General features: G+C 45.3%; 1 protein-coding gene across 1 annotated transcript in view; it reads right to left on the reverse strand.

Moving 5' to 3' along the window:
- Positions 1 to 25,780, reverse strand: part of Arsb (arylsulfatase B) — a 152,909-nt gene that overhangs the window by 70,722 nt on the left and 56,407 nt on the right. The window contains exon 5 of the mRNA XM_005065649.4: positions 10,481 to 10,724. Within this exon, the coding sequence (XP_005065706.2) occupies positions 10,481 to 10,724 (244 nt within the window). The remainder of the gene's footprint in view (positions 1 to 10,480; positions 10,725 to 25,780) is intronic.

The raw sequence follows: 25,780 nt of genomic DNA on the forward strand, positions 1-25,780 counted from the left end.
AACAAAACAAGGACTATGATTAATTACAATAGAATACACCACCTTCTCCAGTACACGGGGCACGATGGTCTGAGGGCCAAGTCTTGACTTTAAAGGACTGAAATACCAAAAGCATCCGCTTTGGCTGCGGGAGTTAAATTACTCACACCTGAGCATGGTAAACAAGGTGGGATGCGGTGAAATCAAAGGCACAGTCAAGCTCTAACTGGTGACGTCTGCTTTTAGCTAAGACAGAGAAATGGGCAAATGAGATTTACTTATCATGAGTCCAAAAATAAACAAACAAACAAAACAAGCTAAGCCTTGTGACTGCGCTAGCCTGAGGGAGTTTCCAAGTGCTGATGGGCGAAAGGCCACTTCGGAGGCCTGTGAGGCTCCCTGAGGTGAAGAGACATAGCTAGAAATCTAAAGAGTCCAAGAAAGAGAGTTCCAGAGAAGAGAAAGCTACACAAATAGAACCTGGGAACTTTGTAGAGGATCCCTTAGAGCATTGCTAACTACTGCTTAACCACCAGGGAGAGACCCAGCTTAAAAGTTGACAGGGACATTGTTCAGCATTCACCCTGGGAGAGAACAGCACATAGTGTTCCACACTGGAAATACTTACAGCTCATCCAGCAGTGGGCACAGAAGGCTTTAACTCAGTAGTGGGGGACAACTGGCCCTAGGATAAGTACTGTCCCAGGCCTGAGCAACTAAGTCACGAAGCTTTACTTAATATTAGCTGCCAATCACTGGTAAAAGAAACTTCTCTGGAGTATGAAGATGAGTATTTAGAAGGCAATTTGATACTATGTCCATATAGCAAAATAATAATAGTAGAGTCTCCTCTAGGGCCTATGATCTCGCCAGCATGGGTTCTTGGTCATGTTTACAGTGTTAGGTATGAGTTCTGTCCTACTGAGTAGGGTAGAAACTCAATCAGGAAGTAGTTGGTTGATGGGGAAGTCCTGTGCATATGTCAATAAAGCACTGTTGACCAATAGGGAAGCAACATATGTGGGACTAGGAGTCGAGGAGGACTCTGGGAAGGAGAAACACAGGGAGTCATGATGTAGCCTTTAGAGGAGTAAAAGGTCCAGACCCTTTCTCCGGTAAGAGAAATACTTAGATTAGCCATTATGGGTTAAATACTTAGGTCAGAGCTAGCCAGTAAGAAACAAGCAAACTGCCAGCAGCTTCATAATTATTATAGCCTCCTGTGTGTTCATTTGGGACTGATGCGGCTCTGGAACCAGGCTGGAGGAAAGGCTTTACCCAACATAATGGTGGCAGCTGTGGGATTTACCTACCCAACAGTTGGTTACCTCCACAATATCCGTGCCACTGTCATACCTATATCTCAAATGTGCTGTCTCTATCTCACCCCTCCTTCAAGGCTCAGGGAACACTAAACAAATGGTTTAATCCATTGGCATATCCAAAATCTGATGAGACCACTGGGAGGTGATGGATGCCTGGAGGGTGGGGCCTCGTTTGAAGACATGAGGGTCCAAGCAAGTGCATTTGAAAGCCATGGCTTGGTCATGTCCCCTTCTTGTTACTGGCTGCTTTGTAGTGAACAGCTGCCTCGTTCACGTACTCCTGATATCACGGTGTTCATTCTTCTCTTAAACCTAATGTGACAAGTCCAAGAGGTCACAGACAGAGCAGTCTAAAGCCAGGAACCAAGAGAAGTCACATTCAGTTGTTTGTGTCAGTTGTATTTTATTGCAATGATGGATAACTGACGGGCAAAACAGCTTAGCCAAAGAATCTATTCAAAATATAATATAGGAAAAAAATTAAATGCAGACAGCACCAGTAAGACAGGAGACAACTGTTAAGAACAAATATGTCCAATTATTCCTGAATTAATCTACAAGTCTAATCTTACTCAGTCCAAGTCATAAGGAGCTTTTCCAATAACTTGATAAACTAGTTTGTGAGAAGGCATGACTTGTCAAGAAAATCGTGTGAAAGAAATACAGTGAACAAGAAGACAGCAGTGAACCTAGCACATATGTAAACAGATTCAAAGAGCACAGTGACGGCAGCAGTGAGGCAGGCACTCACTGTGTGACACAGATCCCAGGACAATGAGGACTTACAACACCATTACCATGACTAGGAAATGCTATTCAGTATCCATCTGGCTGTAATACTATTTAGAATGAAGAATAAGAAGCATAGGTTCTTTGCTCTGGTTCAGGGATTATTGGGCTTCATGGTATCGGTGATGCCGGTGAGGTGGAGAGGCAAGCGATTTCTGGGGGATATTCAACCAAACTGTGAACCCCAAGTTTGCATTAGTTGAATAAAATTAACCTTGGGTCGGGAGGGCTGCACTAGCAACTAGTTGACAGACAGTCATCACAGAGCCTCAGAGGGCATCCAGGAGAGACAGAGAGACACAGTCATCACAGAGCCTCAGAGGGCATCCAGGAGAGACAGAGAGACACAGTCATCACAGAGCCTCAGAGGGCATCCAGGAGAGATGGAGAGACACAGGAAGTCGTAGTAGAGTGCGGTTTTGAGTGGCGCAGGTTCTTCTGCTTTGGAGAGGCAGAAGCATGGGTCGTCCATGGACACCCACAAAGAGAGAGGGTTAGCTGTTTGCTACTCCGCCTCTCTGAACTTGGAGGTTTTCACCCCAGCCTTTGAATCTCAAGTCTTACTCATAATTAGAATGACAGAGGTTTAGTTAATGTTACGGAACATCTTTCCCACCAGCCTGTTTGGGAACCACGTCAGCCCCAAATGAATATACAGGACTTATATTAATTACAATACTGTTGGCTGCTGGCTTGGGCTTCTTATTGGCTACCTCTGTCTTAATTATTAACCCATTTCTATTAATCTAAGTATTTCCACGTGGTCTTATCTTACCGGAGAAAGAGTATGGACCTGCTATTCCTCTAGAGTCTTACATGGTGACTGACTCTGCCTACATTTCCCAGAATCCTCCTCATTTCCTAGTCCTACCTATCTTGCTGACCTATTGGCCAACAGTGTTTTATTCATCAACCAATAAGATAAGCATATACAGAAGGACAACCCCATCAAGTTAAAGTACCTTTAGTGGCAGGGACAGGGCTGGTGCCTGTGGGAGCAGAATTCCCACCAGGCTTCAGCCTGAATAGTCAGGCTCCCCACTAGAGAATCAGGTTGGTAACTTTGGAGTTGCAATTGGTGGTTGAGAAAGCAATAGATTAAGGTACAGCCTTTGTACCGAAGGTAAAACAACTGTTTTCCCGTAACTTTCTCTTTGAACCGTTAATAGAAGGTAAAAACGCCTTGAGAACAACACAGTAAGTTTTTAAGACATTGGACACCAGCAGTTAATAGTGAACAGTCATTGAAGTTGGGTGTCATACACAGAAGGGGTCCCCATGGATGGAAAAGGAAAATTATTCCTACCAGTTCCAAGCTCTGATTCTGTCTTTTGTTAAGATTAACCAAAGAGCAAATGCGTAAAGAAAGCATATAAAGTGTAAAAAATCCTTTGGTCTCCCCTTTTGCCATCAAATCTTATACAATGTCTTGAAACGGCCTGTAAGCTGCTTATTGGTGTAAAGGCAGAAAAAACACATAGCATTGGAAAGAGCCTGGAGAAACTTGGGTCCCCTAGAAAAGGAGGAGAAACTGCTCTATTGAAAGCGACATCACTGCCCTTGTTAGCTTTAACTGTCAACCAGACAGCCTAGAGTCATCCGAGAGGAAAGCTTCCGTTGCAGAAGTGCCTGGTTGATCCATGGGCATGTCTGGAGTGTTGTCTTGATTAATAATTAATGCAGAAAGTCCAGGCCCACTGTGGGCAGCACCATCCCTAAGAAGGGGGCTCTAGGCTGTATAAGGAAGCTTGTGAAACATGATCCAGAGAGTACCTGGTAAGCAACAAGCATGGTTTCAGACTGCCTTCCTGCCCTGATTTCCCTCAGTGATGGATTATGACCTGGAGTGTAAACCAAACAGTCCCTTCCTTCCCAAGTTGCTTTTAGTCAGAGTGTTTTATCACAGCAACAGAAAGCAAACTAGGACAACCCTAGACCTCTGTCGTTCCTCTTGACATTTTTAAAGCGAGTCTAAGGGGACTGATTGACGCCCATGCACTGACCTCTGCACTGGCCAGTGCTGACTGCCGCCATTAGCTGTCACGCCTATTTCACGCACCTCCACTCAAAGTGGAAAAAGCTGCCATCATCTTAAAAAATGGTTTTTCCGTGCCTGGAAAAAACCTGCCATGCTCTGGGCACAGATCGAGTGTCTCTGACCCTTGGCTGGCCACTTGCTTTTGCTAAGTCGGGAAGGTGGCTCCGACACCAGTGTGACTGGCCACTTTCTGTACCTGCTGCCAAGTGCAAAGTGTCCTGCCACTGATGTGGCAAGATCTGAGCGGAGCCAGGGGCAGAAGCAGTTCTGTTGCCTTTTTTTTTTCCAGGAACTGTTGTCCTGAAATGATACGATCGGGAGTCATTCTTCACTGACTGAATAGGAATTTGCAGGGTTTTCTGCAGAGCAAGCCTGGAAATGTTTGATTAAACTGCGGGGACAAACCTGGCTTAAAACAATATGCACAGAAACCCCACTCTCCTATGATACAGCACACAAGGGACACGCTCTTCTGGGAACAGTCCTGCAGGACCCAGAGCTCCGGCTCCCTAAGGCTGATCGCTGAGAGAACACTCCAGTGCTGAAGAAAGACAGCATGGAGTTAAGGGTGGCCACATGTGCCAGTTTCTCTGCAGGCAGAAGCATGTAGAGGCCAGACTGGTGAGGGTCACTCCCGATTGGGATAATCTTAAGACTGAAACTCAGGTTCACAACCCCAAATCTGGTGATGCGGATGAGCATCCACAATATGCACGGCGCCAAAAACAATAGCCCCAGTGGGTCAGGAACAAAGGGGTTTTCTCAGAATTCACAAAACGGCACCACAGAACCACAGTGTGCATCTCTGCCACAAAGCAAAACAAAAATAAAGACTGACTCGGCGCCAAGCACGCCACAGTGTGACCACATCAGAACCAAGCAGCTTTACTTTGTTCATATTTTTTACTTAATTTGCATGTGTGTGTGTGGTGTGCACGAGTGTGTGTCACGCATGGGTGTGTGAATGCATCTGTGTGAGCCAGAGGCTGACATTAGTTGTCTTCCTCTGTTGTTCTCCAGCTTATGCAGGGAAGCAGGGTCTCTCACGGAACCCTTAGCTTGCCGACTCAGCTAGTCTCCCTAGCCGGGTTGTTTCAGGGATGCCCCGTGTCGCCAGCTCCCGTGCTCTAGGATTATAGGCAGACTGCCCTGTACCCTGGCACGGCCGTGAGTGCTGAGGATCTAAACTCCGGCCCTCATGTTTATGCTGCAAGCACCCTGGCCACCGAGTCATGTCTCTAGCACCTTTTTTTGTTTTTGCTTTTTGTTTTTGAGACAAGAGCTCACTGTGTAGCCCAGGCTAGCCTGAAAGTTGCCATCCAGCTGGCTTTTCTTCCTTCTCTGTCAGCCTCAGTAACTGTCCCATTTAAAGTTACTGATAAACATGGACTGAAGTCAGTGTTGCTGTGCTCAGATGTTTTTTATTCCCTTTTCACCATAAAATGTTTTAACTTTTTGTATTAAGGAAACAAGTGAGATATAGACTTGCCCAGAATGTTTTTTTCATATTTTCCTATGTGTACTAACTCTGACTTGCTTATGTCTCTCAGTGAGATCAGCTTTTCTCGCTGTCTTTGTTCAGAAATCTGTTTCTCAGATGTGTGCTTAGTATTCATTTAGATTTTTCTTCTGAGCTTTGTGGTTTGATTTCCTTCCATGTAAGTCCTGAGTTGTGAGGTGGTGGCTTAGCAGTTAAGAGCACTTGAAGTTCTTGCAGAGGACCTGGGTTCAGTTCTCAGCACCCACGTGGTGCTTTATAGCCACGTGTAACTCCAGTGCCAGGAGATCTGATGCCCTCTTCTGACCTCCATGTGAAGCAGGTATGTACATGATACAGACACAAAATACTTCCAGAAAAGTAAAAGTGCATACTTTCAAAAGAGAAAATACAAATAAAAAAACATTTAAGATCCTTTCCAAAGACTACATAAGAAAGGCTGTGATGAAAATGCATATTTGCATTCATAATGCCTATTTGCATGCAATAAGAGGGTAGCCTTCTTGGGGAACAGTATTATTATATATAGCCATTGTCTACAAAGTGGTCGTTTTTCTTTAACACAATTAATTTAAAATAATTTATATATAAAGAAAAACCCTAAATGCAGGCAAAGATTTTATGTGGGAATAGTTCATTTTAGTATTATTTATTAAAAACATCAGGTAACCATTTAACGCTAGTGCTGGAGAAATAGCTCAGTGGTTAAGAGCACTTGCTGCTTGGTAAAGGACCTGGGATTTGTTCCCAGCACCCACACGGCAGCTCATAACTCTAACCCCTATTCCAGAGGACCTGATGCCCTCTTCTGATCTCCATGGACACTACACACGTGCAGTGAATTTACATTCATACACATGAAATAAAAATAAGTGACAAATCTTTTTTGAAAGTAAAGGCAATGGTTTAGCATATCACGGAGCCTCCATCAAATAATACTTGGTAGGAGTAGCTGGATGACATAATGAAACTTGTTATATATAACAATTGCTTATAAAATGATTCTTTTTCTTTAGCACAATTAATTTCAAACCTGTTAAATGAGGAAAATATACAGAAAATGATGAAAATATGTATTTGTGTGTGTACATGCATACGCATGTTGTGGTGTGTGTGTGTGTGTATGTGTGTTACTGAGGATTGAACTAAACAATCACTTTACCACTGAACTATGTCACTACCCCTGAAATGAACCTTCTAAAGGACAAATACTGGGTTTATAAAAGAAATTTCCAAATTTCTAGGTAAATTTTTTTAAACTGTCACAAGTTGGCAATGGCAAGAAAAAGTGTTCTGTTGTGGCCCTTTGGCATATTTTTATGGGACTTAATACACATAGCACAAAATGTGTTGCTTGATTGCTAAGTCAGTGCTAAGGCTTTTCTGGCCAATAGCAAGCTGCTTACAAATTTGTGGAGGAATAAACAGTTACACATGGAGAGCAGAACCCAGAGGGCCCAGGCAGCCTGGGTAGTAACGGGTAGTAGAGATGAGTGCCAGCCCCCTCTCATCACAACTAAGAGCAGTGAAACAGGCTCCTCCGTCCCCCAACTCTCAGCACCGCAGTCAATAAGCCATGCACCACACAGGGGTGCAGCCTGGCGTGGTATATTTGATGGTGGGGCGGTTTAGCACAAAGGTCTGGGGAACAGTCAGGTGACTCAGTATAAGAAATGACTGGGTTACCTCACTCAGGATGGTTTCTTCTAGTGTCATCCATTTACCTGCGAATCTCATGATTCCATTATTTTTTTCTGCTGAATAGTACTCCATTGTGTAGATGTACCACATTCTCTCTATCCACTCTTTGGGTGAGGGACATCTAGGTTGCTTCCAAGTTCTGGCTATTACAAATAAAGCTGCTATGAACATAGTGGAACAGACATCTTTGGATTTTAGACATAGATCTGGGGAGTGCCAGCCTACAATCCTATGGCCAGAGAGTCTGGGAAACAGAAACTTCATTTAGTGGCTGGTTAAGTACTGAGCTGAACTCAAGAAAGCCAGTAACAGAGAGGGAGGACTGATGATCAAAGGGATTAAGACTGGGCTGGTTTAACCCCCAGAAACAGCTGACCAGACAAAGGTTAACTCTTGAATCCCAGGCATCAGCCTGGGAATCCAGCATGGGACTGATCAATACCCTCTGAATGTGGGTGTCAGTGAGGAGGCCTAGGGAACCTATTGAGCCTTGGGCAGCAGATCAGTACCCATCCCAAGTATACACACGGACTTTGGACTCCCATAGAACAATGTGAGGTGCACTCTCACCCTGAACTCTTGGGGAAGGGTCTAGGCCCTGCCCTATATGAAATGACAGACTATGGACACCCCCATGGAGGGCCTCACCCTCCCTGGGGGAATGAGGGGATAACGGGGGGGGGTGGGGGGAGGGCACGGGAGGAGGGGAGGGAATGGGAGAGGGACCTGGAACTGACTTGTGAAGCAACCTTGTTTCTTATCTAAATTTAAACTGGAAAATAAAAATAAAAAATAAAAAGAAATGACTGTATTTGCAGCAACAGCAGTGACACCGAGGAAGATGGATTCGCTCCTGCCCAACATAAAGGACAACCCAGGAGGCAGTGCGAGGTGCAGGAGATGGACAGGCTGTGCAGGCCGAGTGGTGGAGGGGAAGGCAGTGGGGAGCCGCAGGGGAGGGTGGCACCAACTGAGCTTCAATTGAAGGTAACAGACGACAGCTGCTTCCCCTGCCATCCGCATCTACAGTCCCTCACACTCTATATGGCAACGTCCCGGTGACCACCTCATGTGCCAGCCTTCCTGTGCTAGATGGCCCAAGTGATGGAGATTACTGATGCCAGGGTAGCACACAGCCAGGTAAGTCAGTACCACAGGCTACGCTTGGCTGGAGATTACAGACCATCATACCACAGAGCTCCCTCTCCAGACAGCCTTGAGAGGACAAGGAAAACCAGGGTGATGAAGCCTGGGGTCAGTGACCCGGAGACACCGCTACCTGCAGCTTCGATCCCTGGTACAAAGGTGACAGACACAGTTGCCCTGCCAGCTGTGGGCTTAATCCACTCCCAGTGATGAAGAGAGCAGGACAGAGAAAAGAGCCAGTCACCATCTCTACCATCATCTACCAAGAAGAAAACGTGCAGACCAGGATGAGGAAAGAACGGACTGAGTGGCAGGGACGTTCTTCGGTCTGCTGACAGATAACCAGGATTGCCCACTCTGTCTGTGTGCTGTGGGCTTTTCATTATTATAAGCATTTTTACTTAGAGATGTTTCTTCCCAGACATAATACAACAAGGCCTTGTTTTTCTCAACATGCCTTTGTATATTGTTTCAGAAATGGTCAAACTGAGGTTGTGTTTTTTTTTAAGTAACTTCATTTTAATCTTTAATGGAAGTTTTTGTTTTGAGCCTACTGACTTCAAACACCTACTAATAAAGATGTTAAATGAGAAGTTTTAAAATCAAGTGTGACTTTTTGGCTATGCATGGGTGACCTTAGACCCAGCATTTTTAAGGGTTATCTCTAGTTGAAAAGTTGAAAAATGGGTCAGTCCTTTAATTTTGCTGCTTGAAATGTGAGCCTTAAATTTATATACATTCCCCAGGGAAAAACCTGGAACTTCAAGAAGCAGAATCATTTAATGTATACAAATCAGTGTAAAAGAACATCTGTGCTCCTCACCCATCTTGCTGCCACATTGCTCGTACTGGAGTCTGTTGTGGTCCCCTGCCCCCACAACAGTCACACATATACATGGCCTTTCAATGAAGCACATACGACATGGCTCTTCACTCCTGAGTCCTCTGCTGCGTGTTTCCTTTGAATAGGAACCCGAAACGTCACTATTTTGAGCTGGGAAAACCACAGATGAAAACAGAAAAATACGCGCTGGCTCACAAGGAGGACACTCAACCAACCACCCCCAAACAGAGCTCGTCACACCGACGGGCTTGAGAAACACAGTACCATCCATTGTGTTGCGTCAGCAAAAACAGTATTTCCAATGTATGTAATTTTATGTACAAACCACAGATATACATGTCATAAAATATGCAGAGTTACAGATGCCACACACAAGGTTTCCAGCCCATACTCGAAGGAAGCACCTTCCATCGCCCAGGGCACGTGACTCCCTTCCTCACAGGCCACATTTTCACACTGTGGGAGGAGTAAGACAGGCAGGATGCTGCCACCTCTACAGCTGAGGACAGGCCCTGCTCCTGCATGGGGTCCCCGCTCTCAGAACACACCATTTATTTCCTTCACATTCTTATCTCCTCCCAAAGGACCTGAAATCGCCTTTCTTCTTTTCCTGGTTCAATGTCCTTATTCCCCACCCCGCCACAATACAAGCTTTTTGAGAGCCAGGGTTTTGCCTGAGTTGCTTACATCTAATTTTCCAGAACCTAGGACACAGCACCACATAGTAGGTACTCATAAAATACTCATTAGTGAGTGGGACTAAGCTTAGTTGTACAGACTGCACAGGGTCTCCAGCCTCCTATCCTCCTACGCTTTCTTCTCTGTTGAGTCCTCCGTTTTTCTAGATGGCAAAGGGCAGAAGCACGGGCATCCTGCAGGAGGCCAGCAACGCTCTATGCTGCACCGAGAGAAACTTCTCAGCTTTGAAGACCTTCTACAGGAGAATCCTGTACTTTGTATAAAACACAGAACCCAAATCCCAAATGCATAATGACATGCAAATACATAATGACAATATCTGAAAGGCATTTCATTTCTTTTTTTTAAGGGCAGGGTGGCCCTGTATGTCTCAGCTGAACCGCTATCTTACAAAGGGAAATGATTATTCTCCATCAACCATGTTAATTTGCTGGCAAAGAACGGGAAACACATGCAGGTACCTGATGGTTCTCCACACATCGAAGCCATCCAGAGGCTTGGTTCCGTTGGTGCTCCCCCCGGCCAGATTCACCAGCGTCGGCAGCCAATCGGAGATGTGGATGAGCTCCCGGCTCTTCACGCCTTTTTGTTTTAGCAAGGGGCTTGCCACAAAGCCCACTCCACGGACGCCTCCTTCCCACAGGGACCATTTCCTTCCTCGAAGCGGCCAGTTGTTGCCCCCAGACAGAGTCTGCCCACCATTGTCTGAAACACAGATAAACCTGAGCATAAGTGGGATAAAGATATCAAAATGGGGTCACTTGTGTCAAATCCTAACAGACAAAGACATAATTGGTGAAGCTGAGGCTAGGAAGCAGGGGACTCTCATATGCACATGCCACAGGAGAGAACAAGCTCAGAACCATAGTCTTGGGGGTGGGGGAAGGTTACTGTGACCTTATAGGAGACTAGTCCAACAAGGACATCCATCCAGTAACTGTCGGCCTTGGACTGGCTCTGTTCTGTTCCTCATCTCAGTAGCAAAGGACTGTTGCTTCAGAAAAGCTCATGAAATCTCCCTCAGTTTTTCTTTAAAAACATCCCAGGTGCCAACCTCTTTAAAAGTGCCCAGAGTTAGCAAGAAAATATGTGCCCATTGCAAAGTTCCCTGAACTCACAGAAACTCATTACCTTTGAGACTCTCTGGTAGTTGGGGCTGGGTGGAGGGAAGGACAATGCTACCTCTCTTTTTAAAAGTTAATTATGTGTCAGTATATGTCAGTGTCTGTGTGTGTGTGTGTGTGTGTGTGTGTGTGTGTACAAATTCAGGTGCCTGTGGAGGCCAGCAGAGGGCATCAGATGTCCCGGAGATGTGGTTACAAGAATTGTGAGCCATGTTACGTGGGTGGTGTAAGCCTAACTATGTCTTCTGCAGAACAGTACACCTTCTTTTTTTGTTTATTTGTTTGTTTTTTTGAGACAGGGTTTCTCTGTATTGCTTTGGAGCCTGTCCTGGAACTCGCTCTGTAGACCAGGCTGGCCTCGAATTCACAGAAATCTGCCTGCCTCTGCCTCCCGAGTGCTTGGATTAAAGGTGTGCACCACCAATGCCCAGCAGCACACATTCTTAAAGGCTGAGCTATTGCTCCAGGCGTTAATTCTTTTATTATTCCTGACCTTGTCTCACTCTCCATCTTTCCAAGTGGTAGAAGGGTTCCCAGGACTTTGCCTAAGGGTGGGGAGGAGTGGCTCAGTGGTCCAACCACTAAAAAGTGAAATCAGGGTCTATTTTCCAGCTCTTAAAAGTGTATTCGAGAACGGGAGGCTCACTGTAACTGTTGGTAAATGGTTCTTGAAGAACAGTGGGGAAAACGCTTCCCCTCCCATTGCTCTCCATTCCTCTCCCACTGGACACTGTCCTCCAGGACCAGACATAACCTGTTCTGATGACACTTATGTGATAAAGGCCCTTTAATCCTCCGTGAGTTCTACAGTGTGGAAGATGCCTGGGCAAAGCCACGGATGAATTTTACATGCAGTGGACAACAATGTACAGCACAAGAACTCGAGAGCTGGCATTCACTCCTTCATGGAAAGAACACTCCGGCTAGAGACTCCATGCTCTTCAGAGGAGGACAGCAAACCTTTTAAAATCCGTATTGGAGCGCCCAGCATGGTGGCACATGCCTTTAAACCCAGCACTCTGGAGGTAGAAGCAGGTGGCACTCTGAGTTCTAGCCAACCTGGTCTACAGAGGAAGTACCAGGATAGCCAAGGCTACACAGAGAAACCCTCTTGAAAGAGAGAGAGAGAGAGAGAGAGAGAGAGAGAGAGAGAGAGAGAGAGAGAGAGAGAGAGAGAGAGAGAGTTCATCTTGCAAGAAAACTTGTACCGCTGAAGCTGGTATCTCAATTATCAGCCCTCTCTCTGTGGTCTGAGCCCTTTTATTACGTGTGAACTCATGCTTTCTCCAAGCCTGCAAACAGCACAGTTGGGTGGGAAAGTGAAACATTTCCTCCTTCACACGGTGGCAAGGTAAGGAAGCGCCAGTGCATGCCATTCCAGGATGAGAAGGCTTTGCTCCAAGATGACAGAGGTGTGAAGGACATTGGTGAAAACAGGCTTGAAGTGATAAAAATGACAGACACTGAGTATCTTATGAGCCAGGTGAGGGCTCAGAGTTAAACACTGAGTTTGGACAATAGAAAAAGCAGTGATATTTCTTCCACATCATATGTTGCATGAACGAATGATTGAGGCACTGACAGGATTGTAGACTTCATTGCACTAGACATCTACATGCAGAAAAAAAGTGCAATTTAAAACTTGGAGTTCATCTATTTTGGAATTTTTCACTTATTATTTTCAGTGGACCATAGTGGACCATAGCTGACTGAAACCGTGGAAGGCTAAGCAGTAAAAACAGGGGAAGCAAGGACTCAAAAACTAGCAAGCATTAACTCTGCATCAGGCACCACTTGGATTTCCCAGGATCCTAAGGTCTAAGATGGGACAGAGACAAAACTGATAGCTAACGCCAGCTGCTCACTTGCAGGGTGACCATGAACAGCACGCTACCTCAGTTTCCTCATAAGACATCACTTATGATTTCTTTTGTCAGGGCTTCTAAGGCCACCCGAGTGCTAATAGATAGTAGTGGCTGCCATTGCTCCTCATGTCACAGTCACTCCAACAGTCTGACTGCAATGGTCTCGTTATTGGAAGAGGAAGAGTCTGAAAGCAGTTGAGAATGGAAAAGGAAGGACTGAAATGAGGTCTGTCTGATCCCCAGGCCACTGCCCTGCAGCCCCGGGCCTTCCTAGTGCAGTGTGGGCTTATAAAAAAGCTTCATCTCCCCGAGAAAGCCGCAAGCACCAGCCAAGAGCGAACACACTCTTCCCGTGAGACAGCAGGAGGGAAGTCACTTCTGGGGGAAGCCTTTTACTGGTACTGGGGGAAGACGTTCAAGGCTCCACCGCCATGGAAGGTTCTCATGGAGTCAGTGACACATAGACGTTTGGTTCCTTCTCCTGCTTCATGCAGAAGGGTCTTGGGTTAGGTTAGATGAAGGAAACACCTCCTCAGCATGCGCCTGGGTGACAATGGATCTCAACATTTGATATCAAAGACATACAAGACCCTTTCGTCAAACTCTATTGCATCTATTTTTACGATTAAAATTAGTATATGTATGTGTGTGCTCTTCTGTGAGTTTATGTGCACATGTGTTCAGGTGCCAGAAGAAGGCATTGGTTCCCCGGGGCTGGGTTACAAATGATTGGTAGCTGCTACATGGGTTCCCAGAACCAAACCCCAGTCCTCCAAAAGAGCTGTAAAGGCTCTGAACAATGGAGTCATCTCTCTATGCATCCCATATTGCACTTTCTCCCCACCCCAAACTCAAGGTCTACGCAATCACACAAGTTTATGAAGTACACATTCCATGTCACATGGCTTCCAGTACTCACAGAGTAGCAGACCCCCATAGCCAATAGAGTCACACTTCAAAGAGGGGACCCTTCATGCGCTCAAAAATGCCCTGGAAGCTGAGGAGTGCAGAGAGTGGGAAAAATAGTCTTCAGGGAAGAGTGTATCAATTGGTTGTCCAATACCCGTGGCCAGCCCTGAAACATACACACAAGGAACACTATACAGACTGAACAGGTTATTTACGTATTTAGGAACACACACACACACACACCAAATGAAAAACAGAAGCTCTGAATTTGAAAAAGAGCAAGGAGGGGCATATGGAAAGGTTTGGAGAGAGGAAAGGGAAGGGGGAGATGATGAGCTCAAAAGATAAAAGCACTAGAAGGGGATGCACACAACCTGACGCCATGAGTGGCTGGGCTAACACAGCTCCTGTTTCCCTCTCGTATCTACGCTGCTGTAAACCAAAGTGGCACAGTGCCACAGACAACACCTGCTGTCTCTTTTCTAAGCAAGCGGACACAGTTCTTTGAAATACCAGTGAATGCAAGTTGGTTCCACAAACTTGCTTGTGCTCCGTGGAAACACTGGACGATAGCATTGGTGGAGACCAGAGGTGGTGTAGCCGATGGCAGCTGTGTCTGGAATCTGATCCCAGTTCCATGGAGTGAGTCAGAGAGGAAAACACCCTGGGCTGTAATTCGAATCTGGCCGCTGCTGCTATGGCTCGAATTGAATAGTCTCCACACATCAAGAGGCAGGAGGCCAAGGCAGCAAGGGGACTGCTTCTGTGATTAGCTCACCGCGATGTTTCTGCCATTAGCAATGATAAGCTTGCCTAGCACCAGTTGGCGACATGGCTTCCTCTATGGGTTTCTCCAGACTGCTCTAAGAGGAAGGTACTGTCAATCAACACATCTGTGACTTCCACCTGTGCCTTCAGCCATAAAGCCAACTGCAGATGCGCCACAGACGAGGGAAGCGCGGCGCCCCCTGGGAGTGGCACCTCCACACAACAAGAATGCATATGCTCTGATAGAAAAGCAGAAAAGGGAGCTCCTAATGTGAGCATTCGTTCACATAACGATTTTTACAAGGGAACGCCGCATTTCAAACATACTTCTAATTTTCCCTCCTAATCCTCTACACGGTCAGAGTTAATTTTCTCTTGTTAAGAATTCATTTTCAAGAGAAAGTGTGGTTTCGTTTTCTGACTGACCTAGGCACAAGCTTCCAGATCAAAATAAGATGATTCCAGCTCTACAGGCTGGAAACTGTGAGACTTTTTTCCCAGAGAAATAGCTTCTCTCTCTCTTTTTTTTCCAGCAACATTTTGGCAGACACAAAACCTAATTATAAACACTTTGCTGTCTAGAAAAGAACTGTCAAAATAAAACAAATGCTGTCAGATGGAGACGGTAAATCTCACTTTATTATTCATTATCGAATAAAAATAACTGTCGGAAATCATGGAAAAGCATCAGCTAGCCAAGGATCTGAGCAAAAACATTTAATTCTGTGACACTGACACCTCATCTGCATCCAGCTGATAAAAACTGAAATGGAACCATGACAGCACTAACTCTTAGGCCTACCCCTGCCCACACAATCTAGTGGTGTGGCTGGATGGTGTTACCCTGAGCCATAGGCCTGAATCTCTGTCTTTTGTCCCACGCATGCTTTGGCTCAGGCCTCCCCAAGACCTCCTCCTCCCGTAAACCTGAAAAGCAAAGGAACGTTCCTCATCCTCTGGGGACCCAGCCTTCTCTCTACATGGGGCACACTTGTAGGTGTGAAGAAACACCATTCCACAAAGGGCTGAACTTACTGGTTGATAGCTGATTCTTTTTTGTTTTGTTTTTCTGAGACAAGGTCTCTCTGTATTGTTCTGGCACTCACTCTATAAACCAGGCTGGCCTTGCACTCACAGAGATCCACCTGCCTCTGCCTCCTGAGTGCTGGGATTAAAGGTGTACACAGCCATCACCGCCACCCAACTGATAGTTAATTCTCTTGGATTCATTTTCTCCATTGCTCAGAAGCAAAGTGGAAAATCAGTCTGTCTTAGCGTTTTCTAACGGTCTAAAGATTTGGAGAAAGCAGCCATCAAGCCAGATGCTCAAAAGGTTGACCTTCATCTCAGCATGTTCAAGCTTTGCCTGAACTGGACACACACTCAACTCTGCCAAGAATAAATGCAAATCGGATCTCCAGTTCCTTACCGAGTGCCTTAGGCACACCCCTCACCCCTGCTCCTGGGACAAGCAGGTTTCATATCACTCAGGTGCCACCAGAAGTGGTTTTGTACAGCCCCAAATCTCTCAGGCCACATCTACATGTAAAGACCCACTGCTTCCCTATCACAGCCAAGTTCAGACTTCAGTCCCACTGACAGAACTCTTTACACACGAGGCAGGCCTCAACCTGCTTGTTGGGCACCCGTGCCTAGCAAGTCTCTTATGCTCCAATCACCAAATTCTTCCACAGTTGGAATGCTCTGTAACCTGTCAGGCTAACTTGGCCTTTGTACAAACTGGTTTCCTCATATAAACACATCCTGCTTCTTCTATGCTGGACTCAAATTTTAAGTCCTGAGGTTAAATGTCAGATCTCCAATGAACCTGCCAGTAGCCCAAAAAGCCTTTCTCTATCCTAGGTCACACATGTCTTTCCATCACTCCTGGGGCATGTAACTTAATTGGCGCTTTATGCCTTTTTCTTCCCTATAACTCTTCTCTTCAGGGCTAAGAAGGAAGCCCTCCTGTCTGGGTTTTGCAAGACCTCTAAAAGGACAAGCTAACAGAAAAAGAAACAAACAGATGATGAAAAGGCCACCCACTCCATATAGTGAGTGAAGACACTGGACGTTTGGTTTGGATGCCACACAGCTCTCTAAGTCCTTGCCTGGCTGTTGCCTGCCCTAGACCCTTGGAAGAGGATGCCACTTCAATCGACAGATGACTGACTAGCAAGTGCGGTCCCAGGGCCCCAGAGAGGTTGTAAGAATCAAGCCTACAGATTTGGGAACTGAACCTACAGATTCCGGAACTGAAGCTTGTCCCACCTGGCACCCAGTCACGCTGAGGGCTAACAGGGCTGCTGAGGAGCACTTTGGAAAGTGCTGGCCTGGAAGGGGCTCTCCAGAACGTGCCGGAGCAGATCTGTTCTGAGTTCTGCCTTTTGCCAGGGCCCCCAGCTCTGGAACATGGCAGTCTATGTATGAGACATACAAACTCTTCTCATGGTACAAGCGAGAAAAAGAGATGAGATCCCCTCTTTCTTTGCAGGCAAACCTGACTTGTCCACAGAGATGGAACGAGACAGACGGAGTCTGGCTCAGTGGGTAACAGCACCAGCTTCTTGTGCAGGGGACCCACGCTTGGTTCTCTGTATCCATCAAGGCAGCTAACAACTTCCTGTAACCCCAGCTCCAGGGAGCCGACACCCTCTTCTGACTTCTGTGGTTACTAACCCCTGCAGCTACAAATAAACCAAAATAAATCCTTTTTTAAAAAAGGCTTAAACCAGAAGGGCAGTCACATGACCATCACAAAGCAGACAGTCCAGACAGAGGGGGCAGGCAGTGCAAGACTTATTCAATTACTCGGGTTCTTGGGATGAAGGTCAAGGTCTCTTTTAGTTACAGACTAGTTAACTATTTTCTTTTCTTTTCCTTGTAGTTCTGGGGGTGGAACTGAGATTGTCCTATGTGTGAGGCAAAAGCTCTGTAACTGCACTGTGCCCTCAGCCCAGTGAACTATATCCATAAGGAATCAAGGAGCTGAATGATGACTAGATATGAACAAAAATCCATCTGGCTGTTTTATGACTGTTGTCACTCTTCTCTGCTGTCCCTACTGCCACTTGGCTAATTTCAATGAAATTTCAAAGGGTCTGGGAAGTGAAGATAACAAAACCCACCTAATACAGCATCTGGTACCGAAGCACCACCCAGTAAACTTTAGCTGTGTTTGTTAATAGAGTCACCAGAGCCGGTAAATAGTGCAGAGCAGACTACCCAGACATGAAAGACAGCCTAAATTTAGGAGCTACACTCTCAGGTTCTGAGCTTATCGCCTGCTGAGTTACGTGCTACACCATGAGCAGAAGACTACATTGAATTGGGATGGGCTTTGTTATTATTAGGGAGAACTCCTTTCTGTTTGCACGGGTTTAAATGAAGTTCATCAGTTAACTGTGGTTTAGAATGGCGTCCTGAGATTCAAATGAAGCATCAGACACTGAATATTTATCCAGATGTCCATCTGAATATCTGTAGGGCTGTGTGGTGGTTTCTTTACTCAAGGAAGATAAGTGCTGTGACCCCGGGCTTACAGCACACACTTCTTTCTCAGCTGCTTTCATCTTGATAAGCTCCAAGCAAAGGGAGGATCCTGCTGAGCAGCTCCCAGAGGATTCTGGGAAGGTGGGAGATTTGGCAGCTATTCAGCAAATAACTGACCTGGCCACGAAAAGAGCTGAGATAAAGGAAGGTGGATTGGAGGAAAGGCCAAAACTAGGACTGGCAGGATTCAAAAGAAAGACTGTGAGGACTGCTATAGTGCCACTTCCTCATTTTGCCTTAGGCATGTCATTGCTCCCAAGAGTGACAGAACACTGAGATTTTATCTCTCAAGGGCACAAAGACACAAAAGTCTGTGGAAAGACTGAAAGCATTTGTTCATGGTGAGTCTGGGAACCTGAAAAGTGCCTAATTTACTACTCTCTGGTCTGTGAACAACTTTTTCTGAATTTTAAAGCATTGCCATCCACAGATTTGGGAGCTCCTTAGATGAAGCTATACGATCTTGTCCTTAGGAAGCACAGATGATGTGGGCTTAATCTTCCTGTTCCAGATTCACGAGTGAGCTGCACAGAAGAGCCGCTTCTGCCACACTAAGCAAAAGTACCAAATGTTTGTTCTGTTCTTTTATAAAAAAAAATGTAAAATCTCTCTCCTTCCTATAGTTTGATCTTACAGGAGAAACTCAATTTTAAATAAAAAAAATTAACAAATTTATAGAGCCTCCCAAATTTTGGGGCCCCTGAGAAGTATTAGAGTTTACTGACAAATCATTTAACTCTTCTCCCAGGCCTAAAATCATCTTTGATAATCAGGTAATTCTCTCCTAGACTGATGCTTATCTTTAAGAAACAATAAACCAATTACTGCAGAAGGACTTGAAGGTTTGGCAAGTTCAGGGCAGCAGAAAGACACTGAAAATGCTATTAGCAGATAGGAAAAGAAGACTTGCAGTTTCAGAATAATGGACATATCACCTACATACGTGGTAAAGGAAATGAAATCTGAGCTCAGCAAGTTTCAAGGGCCATTAAATCAGAGGAAGCTGGAATATTCCGTTTAGGCGAGCATCAGCTATCTTGTTTTTATATTTCCAAATAAGGAATATAAGTTAAACGTGTCAAAACCTACAGAACTCTTGTTAGATGGCACTCCCAAGGTCAGCGTTTTACTGAATCTCCTAGGGTTACTTAGAAAGGTCAATGAACAGAATTGAGTGGCCGGTGGTTCCGTTTCCCCAGAGCGTTTCTCTGAAGCTTTGCCAAGTGATAACGGACCTCACTGAGGGCTGGAGTTCGGTGTCAGGAGAGGCAGGCAAATGTAAGATCTGGCCGGCACCCTTCTCTCTGAGGGACAGAGGGAGGAAACACTCCACGGTAGACGCAGAAATAACTCAATTTAAGCCCGAATATGGAGCAGTCTGGTTAAAAATTTCAGATACTGAGTGCAAGAAAAAGATTTCCTTCGGATGTGCAGGTGGCACCTGCTCCAAGGCCAAAAGGAAACGCTGAGAGTTCCCACAACACTGGACTTTCCTGTGTCCAGAAGCAGCCTCTGACCAGCGCAGGGAGGGAGGGAGCGAGCCCTGGCCACACTAGGAATCCCAAGCAAGTACAGGAGCCATTGTAGTGAGGATGGCTGGAAAGGGGAGGTAGGAAGCAGGCTGTTCCCTGGCTCTGCAAGAGCAGAGCGGATAAACCAGGAAGGAAGCATGAGCCTGTGGACAGCCCCAAGCCAGGATGAAACCAAGACCAAACAATCAGCCAAAGCAAAACAAATGTCCCTGAGTAGTCACAACAGGCTCACAAAGTCTGGGCCGTCAGACAAAGTCCCTGGCAGTCACAATGGGCTCACAAACTCAGACACAGAGCAGGGCTGAAATGTCACACTCAAGTCTGCTGACACCGGTGGCGTCCGGCCTCTGAGCAGGCTAGGATATGCAGCAGGAAGTCCAAGGCTTTCTCCACAGAACGCAAGAAAAACCTGAGCGCTCAAGACAAGCCATGCACTGTGCATGTTTTTCCAACATCAAGTGATCTACTTTCCTGCGATATCAAGGAAACTACTATACGAAACATATTGAAGTAAAATGTTAGAAGATGATCCTTCATCACGTAGACAGTGAGGAGTCTCAGGGCACAGTGAAGGGTAGTTTAGACAGGAAAAAAATGATATCCCATATCACATCATTGATTCTATCTACATCAATATAAAGTAAATCTTCACAGGTTTGAATACCAAAAAAACGAGCTACTCATAAACCAAACAGGGTGCCCCTGGTGATTTTTATCTCCACTGCAATAATGCTTGCAAACAGTAAGGTTTTTTTTTTGTTCCTTGTAATTCTTTTCACCTCAACCCAGGAAGCAGTCAGGGTAGTCAGTGCTTGTCCTCTGGAGATGGAGAGTGAGCTGGTGACATCGGGCTAAAGCAGTCATCCAGAGTCATCCAGAGCTAGTTAACAGAGGAAAGAAGACAACAGAAAAAGCAAGAGAATGTAGCTGCATCCCTACAAAGATGCTTTGGTCCCCACCCTGGAAACCTTATCTTAATGTAAAATGAACTGAAGATGGAAAGGGCTGTCCCGGAGGAGCCTGAGGGTAGCATCAGATAGCAACGGTTGCACAGGAGACGGAAGGCGGACCACATCAGAAACAGGGGTGGGTGAGCACACAACAGCTCAGGTTCGCCCACGAATGTTCTTCCTGTCTCTGAGAAGCACACAAATGGATTGGGAGGTGGTCCAAAGGGTCTCTGCAATGGGGAGGAGCCAGTGTGGTCTGACAGGTGAGATGGGAGGTCTGGCGGGACGGGAATGTTCCCACTGAGGCTGGCATAGGAGTGAGCGCTCCTATGTGGACCAGGCACTCCTGCCTTCTGCCCTGGCTTCAGAGTGCTGGCTTCCTGGAGAGGAGCCAGGAAAGGAGACAATAAATTAACTGAGATGAACCTGCTCACTGAAAACACGTACTGTTTGTTGGTTTTGTTTTGTTTTGTTTTTTGTTATCACAGACTTTTCACTGGCGAGTGACTTATAAAGGCATTAGCTTGGGGTTCTGAGGGCTGTGAAGTCCAGACCTGTGGCTCTAGGAGCCAATGAGGGTCTCCCTCAGTGCAGCATAATCCCATGGCAGAAAGCAGGAGGACCAAAGAGATAGAAGAGTGACTTTACAACGAAGTTACTCGTGCAGTCACAGCCTCAATCCACCCATGACCACATCACTTCTTAAAGCCCCTGACTTTCAAATACAGGCACAGTGGCAATGAAATCTCAGTTTGGGAAGGGACATGCAAACCATAACATGAGGTTGCCTCCGCACAGCACGCCAGGAACTGAAGCCTCCTGAAGTCACCAAAGAGGGAAGAGAAATTAGACACTGCATTTCTAAGTCTGAGCACTGAAATCTGTGGTCACTCTGAACATGTCCCACCATTAACAAAGGTGATAAGGGTAATGGAGGGAAATGGTTTTTGCAACAAATGATGCTAGACTGTGGTGTGTGAAAACAAAACAAAACAAAAACCAAGACAATAGCCAAACAAACCTTGACCAACCCCTACTACATGACATACCTTAAAACCCACAGACAGTAATATTGCAATTCAACAGCAAAAAGGCAAAGAACACAAACTGTGATATGGGCAAAGGACACAAAGACATTTCTCCATAGAAGGTGCATTAGTGGCCAGCGAGCACATAACAATCTGCCCGCATCATATCATTGCTCATTAAGTAGACAGAAACTAAACCACAGGCAATAGCACCTCATCCTCCACAGTATAGCAACAATAAAAAACTGACTGCTTCAGTGTGAAGCAATTAGAACCAATTATACTACTGCTAGGATGCAACGCTGTATGGCTCGGTGGGAGAAAATGTAGATGGCTCCTCAGAAGGTTAAACCTAGAGGTCCCATATGCAGTAATTACTTTTGTGTCACCATAAAATACAATGAAGTACAGACTCACGTTACAAAATGGATGAACCTTGAAAGCATTACACTAAAGAGAAAGTGGGACATGAATGACCAAATACTGCATGTGTCTTATTTATGTGACATGTTCAAAACAGGAAAATCTATACAGAAAAAGTAGATAGTGATTGCAGGATTGGGAGGGGCAGGAATGGGAGCAACTGATAACGGGTACAGGATTTCTGTTCGAGCTGATAAATATGCCCTGGAATTAAATAATGACTGCGAATGCTCAGTTCTGGGAATACACTAAAAACCAGTAAACGGCACACTTTTTAGCTTTATGGTATGTGAATTATGCCTCCATAAGCAGTATTGTGTGATGTCCTAGTTTGGTTTCAGTTGCTGTGATAAAACTGAGGAGCAGGAGACACGGACAGGAAGGCAGTTGCCGCTCTTCTAGAGGACCTGGGTCAGGTTCTCAGCATGGATGTGGTAGCTCACAACTGTCTGTGACTACAGTTCTTGGTGATCCAATGCCCCCTTCTGACCTCCACAGGAACTGCATGGGTGTGGTATACACATGCAGGTAAACACTTAAACATATAAACTAAAAGCAAATAAATCTTTGGGGAAAAAACCTCCAACAAAAAGCCAAAGGTTACTTGGCTTACACTTCCATGCCATAGTTCATCACTGAGGGAAATCAAGACAGAAATTTGAGGCAGGAACTGAAACAGAATCATGAAGGTATGCTATTTACTGGCTTGCTACCCCGTAGCTTGCTCAGACTGCTTCTTATACAACCCCAGACCATCTGCACAAGGTTAGCACTGCTCCCAGTGAGCTGAGGCCTCCCATATCATTCAATAATCAAAAAATGCTGTACAGACTTTCATATTGGCCAATTTGATGGAGGCATTTTCTCAATTGAGGTTTCCTCTTTCTAAATAACCCAACCTTGTATCAAGTTGACACAAAACTAACTGACACATATAGTAAAATAAAAAGGAAAGACTTGACAGTAAAATAAACTCCAAGAAACTCTTACAGAAAAACATACAACAGTGGGTTTGAATAGGTCAAGGGTCTCTTAAAACCAGGTCTCTGTCACACTACACATGTGGATAAAAATTAGTAAGACCCACCATGGTCTGAGAGGAAGCAGGGTGATGACGTGACATCAAAGGGAGAGAGTGCAGTTCCGGTCAGCTGCTGGGCACCCTTGCAATGGAGCAACCATGAACCTTGGGGTGACAGATGGACTGCCCTGCAAGGTATTCCAAACACCATCCTACCAAAGCCCCGAGCTTTCAGGACATGGCAGATTGTTTGTTCGTGCTTTCACTGGTCTATCACATTGACTTGGCTTCTTACAAATTAAACACACATGCACATGTATGTGCACGTGCCAGTAGGTGTGTTCTGGAACCAGGGAGTCTCTCTTAATTTTACAGATCCTGACTCTGACAACCCCATTTCTCAGTGGAGTCTTCTGGGGCAAGCTGATTCAATAAAACATCCATCTGCCACGTGAAAGACAAATTCAGTTCTAGAAAGCTTTCTGTATGTAGCCAGAGACTGCCTCATTGTTTATTCCATTTCTGGCTTCCTGAAAGTTTAAATATGAATAGATAAGGCATTACACAAATCTTTCCCATACGTCACACTGCCATGAAAATAACCCTCTCAGACACGAAATGCTGTGCTAGCACTTTCTTTTTGTTTTAAAAATTACAGATGATAAAAATCCAAGTATTCCATATGCATTTCTATGAATTTTGACAGCCACATAACAGCAAACTTACTGAAGATATGGAGCACCCCAGGAGGACTCCTGAGGGACATCTCCATGCTCAACCCCAGTCCCTGGCATCACTGATGTTATCTCCATATTTAAAGTTTTGCTTTTATCAGAATGTTTCATTAGAAAAAAGAAACCACACAGTGCAATCTTAGCCTGGCTTCTTTCCCTCAGCGTAATGTATTGGCAAGCCCTCCAGCTAATGAGGTAAGCATTCCTCATAGGCATGTTCACCCAGACACTCCTTAGTTATAGAAAATTCCACGTGGGTTTTATCAGTTACCAATAAAGTTGGACTGAGCATGTAGCTCAGTGGTAGAGCACTTGCTTGGCATATATGAGGCCCTGGGCTCCACTCTAAGCACTGAAAGAAAATGCTACAAACATAAATTTGAAAATTAAAGCAAAATCTTTTGAGACAAGGTTTTCATGTTTCTTAGTTTGACCTCAAATTATGTAGTCAAGGATGATATGAAGCTTCTGATACCTCTGCCTCCACCTAAATTCTGGGATTGCAGGTGGACATCATCACGCCTGTTTATGTGGTGCTGGGGATTAATCCAGGGTTTCATGATGCTCCTACAGCTCCAAATGGGCTACATCCTCAGTCCCAGGGTTTACATTTTACAGGAACAGTTCCATTTCTCTTGGCAGAGCTGAACAAATGGGATTGCTACCTTTAAGGCATTGTATTTCATTCGTTTTTTAGCAGTTTCTGATTTGGGTATTGTTTCTCTGACTTTCTCTTCTATACATGGACCTTTCATTAAATTCGCAATGTCTTCAGTCTTTACGCCTTCATTGTGTTTTCTGAATCAATATTTCTTTACTCTGGTAAAGCTAACAGCATGCAGACCCTTTTTAGTCCCCAGCTTTAAAGTTGTATAATTCCCATGGCCCATCTTGAAGTTCATTGGCTCTTTCCATTGTCATCTTCATTTGGGCCACTAAAATATAATCTAAATTTCAATGGCACAGTTCTCAGAAAAATTTCATTTGTTAATTTAAGTTGCTCATTTGTATGGTTGTAACTTCCATTTCTCTACTGAGAACTGAAGTTTTTCATTCATTTCAAGTGTTTTCCTCATCTCGAGGAGCAGGGAAGCAATAATGTTTGCCTCCCAGAAGCAGCTCCAGCCTGCTTTGGAGAGGCCTACTCTCCTTACAGCGAACAGTGGCGACTCAGGCGAGGCTGCCCAAGATGCAGAGACTGTGTGATGGATACAGGCCCAGGCCTAAACAAGTCATGTGTACCACCCCCCTAAGGCTCAGGCAATCTGTGGAAGAGGAGGCAGGAAGTATGTAAGGGCCAGAAGAGGGGGTGGCGGGCTACAAAACACAATCTCTAGACTAAGACACAGCTACTGTAACTATTAACTCAATCAACCTTATTTACTGCAGTGGGCCCAAACAAGACTAGCTTTATCAACACTCAGGAAAAGACCCACAGGACCCTCCCCTTTACCTCTGAACTACTGGCTATTAATAGGTTCTGCGAGAGGGGGAACCACTGTCTTTAGGCTCCAATGGGCAGCTTTAAATCCGTGGTCACCCATGTGCTGGTTAATCTTGATAGAGGTCACAAAACAAAACAGATAGACGTGGATGTGGAAGAGATCTGTGAGGAGGGTGAGAGAGAAACCTAGACAGTAGTGGGAGGGAGGGAGAGGGAGGAGACGAAGGCAGTTTGTGTACAAAGAATACATATGTGAACTTACAAAGAAATAACTAAAACTAAGAAAACGTTTATTTCTGGATTCCAGTATTTATCCCATCTCACACATGGCCATCTCCACTTAGATTTTTGCTCTGGGTGCTGGTTCGTTGTGAGATGAATAACTTCGAGTTGTATCCTGAGCACTTGGAA

Source organism: Mesocricetus auratus, unplaced genomic scaffold (genome assembly GCF_017639785.1).
Source record: "Mesocricetus auratus isolate SY011 unplaced genomic scaffold, BCM_Maur_2.0 Super-Scaffold_100020, whole genome shotgun sequence".
NCBI classification, from domain to species: Eukaryota; Metazoa; Chordata; class Mammalia; order Rodentia; family Cricetidae; genus Mesocricetus; species Mesocricetus auratus.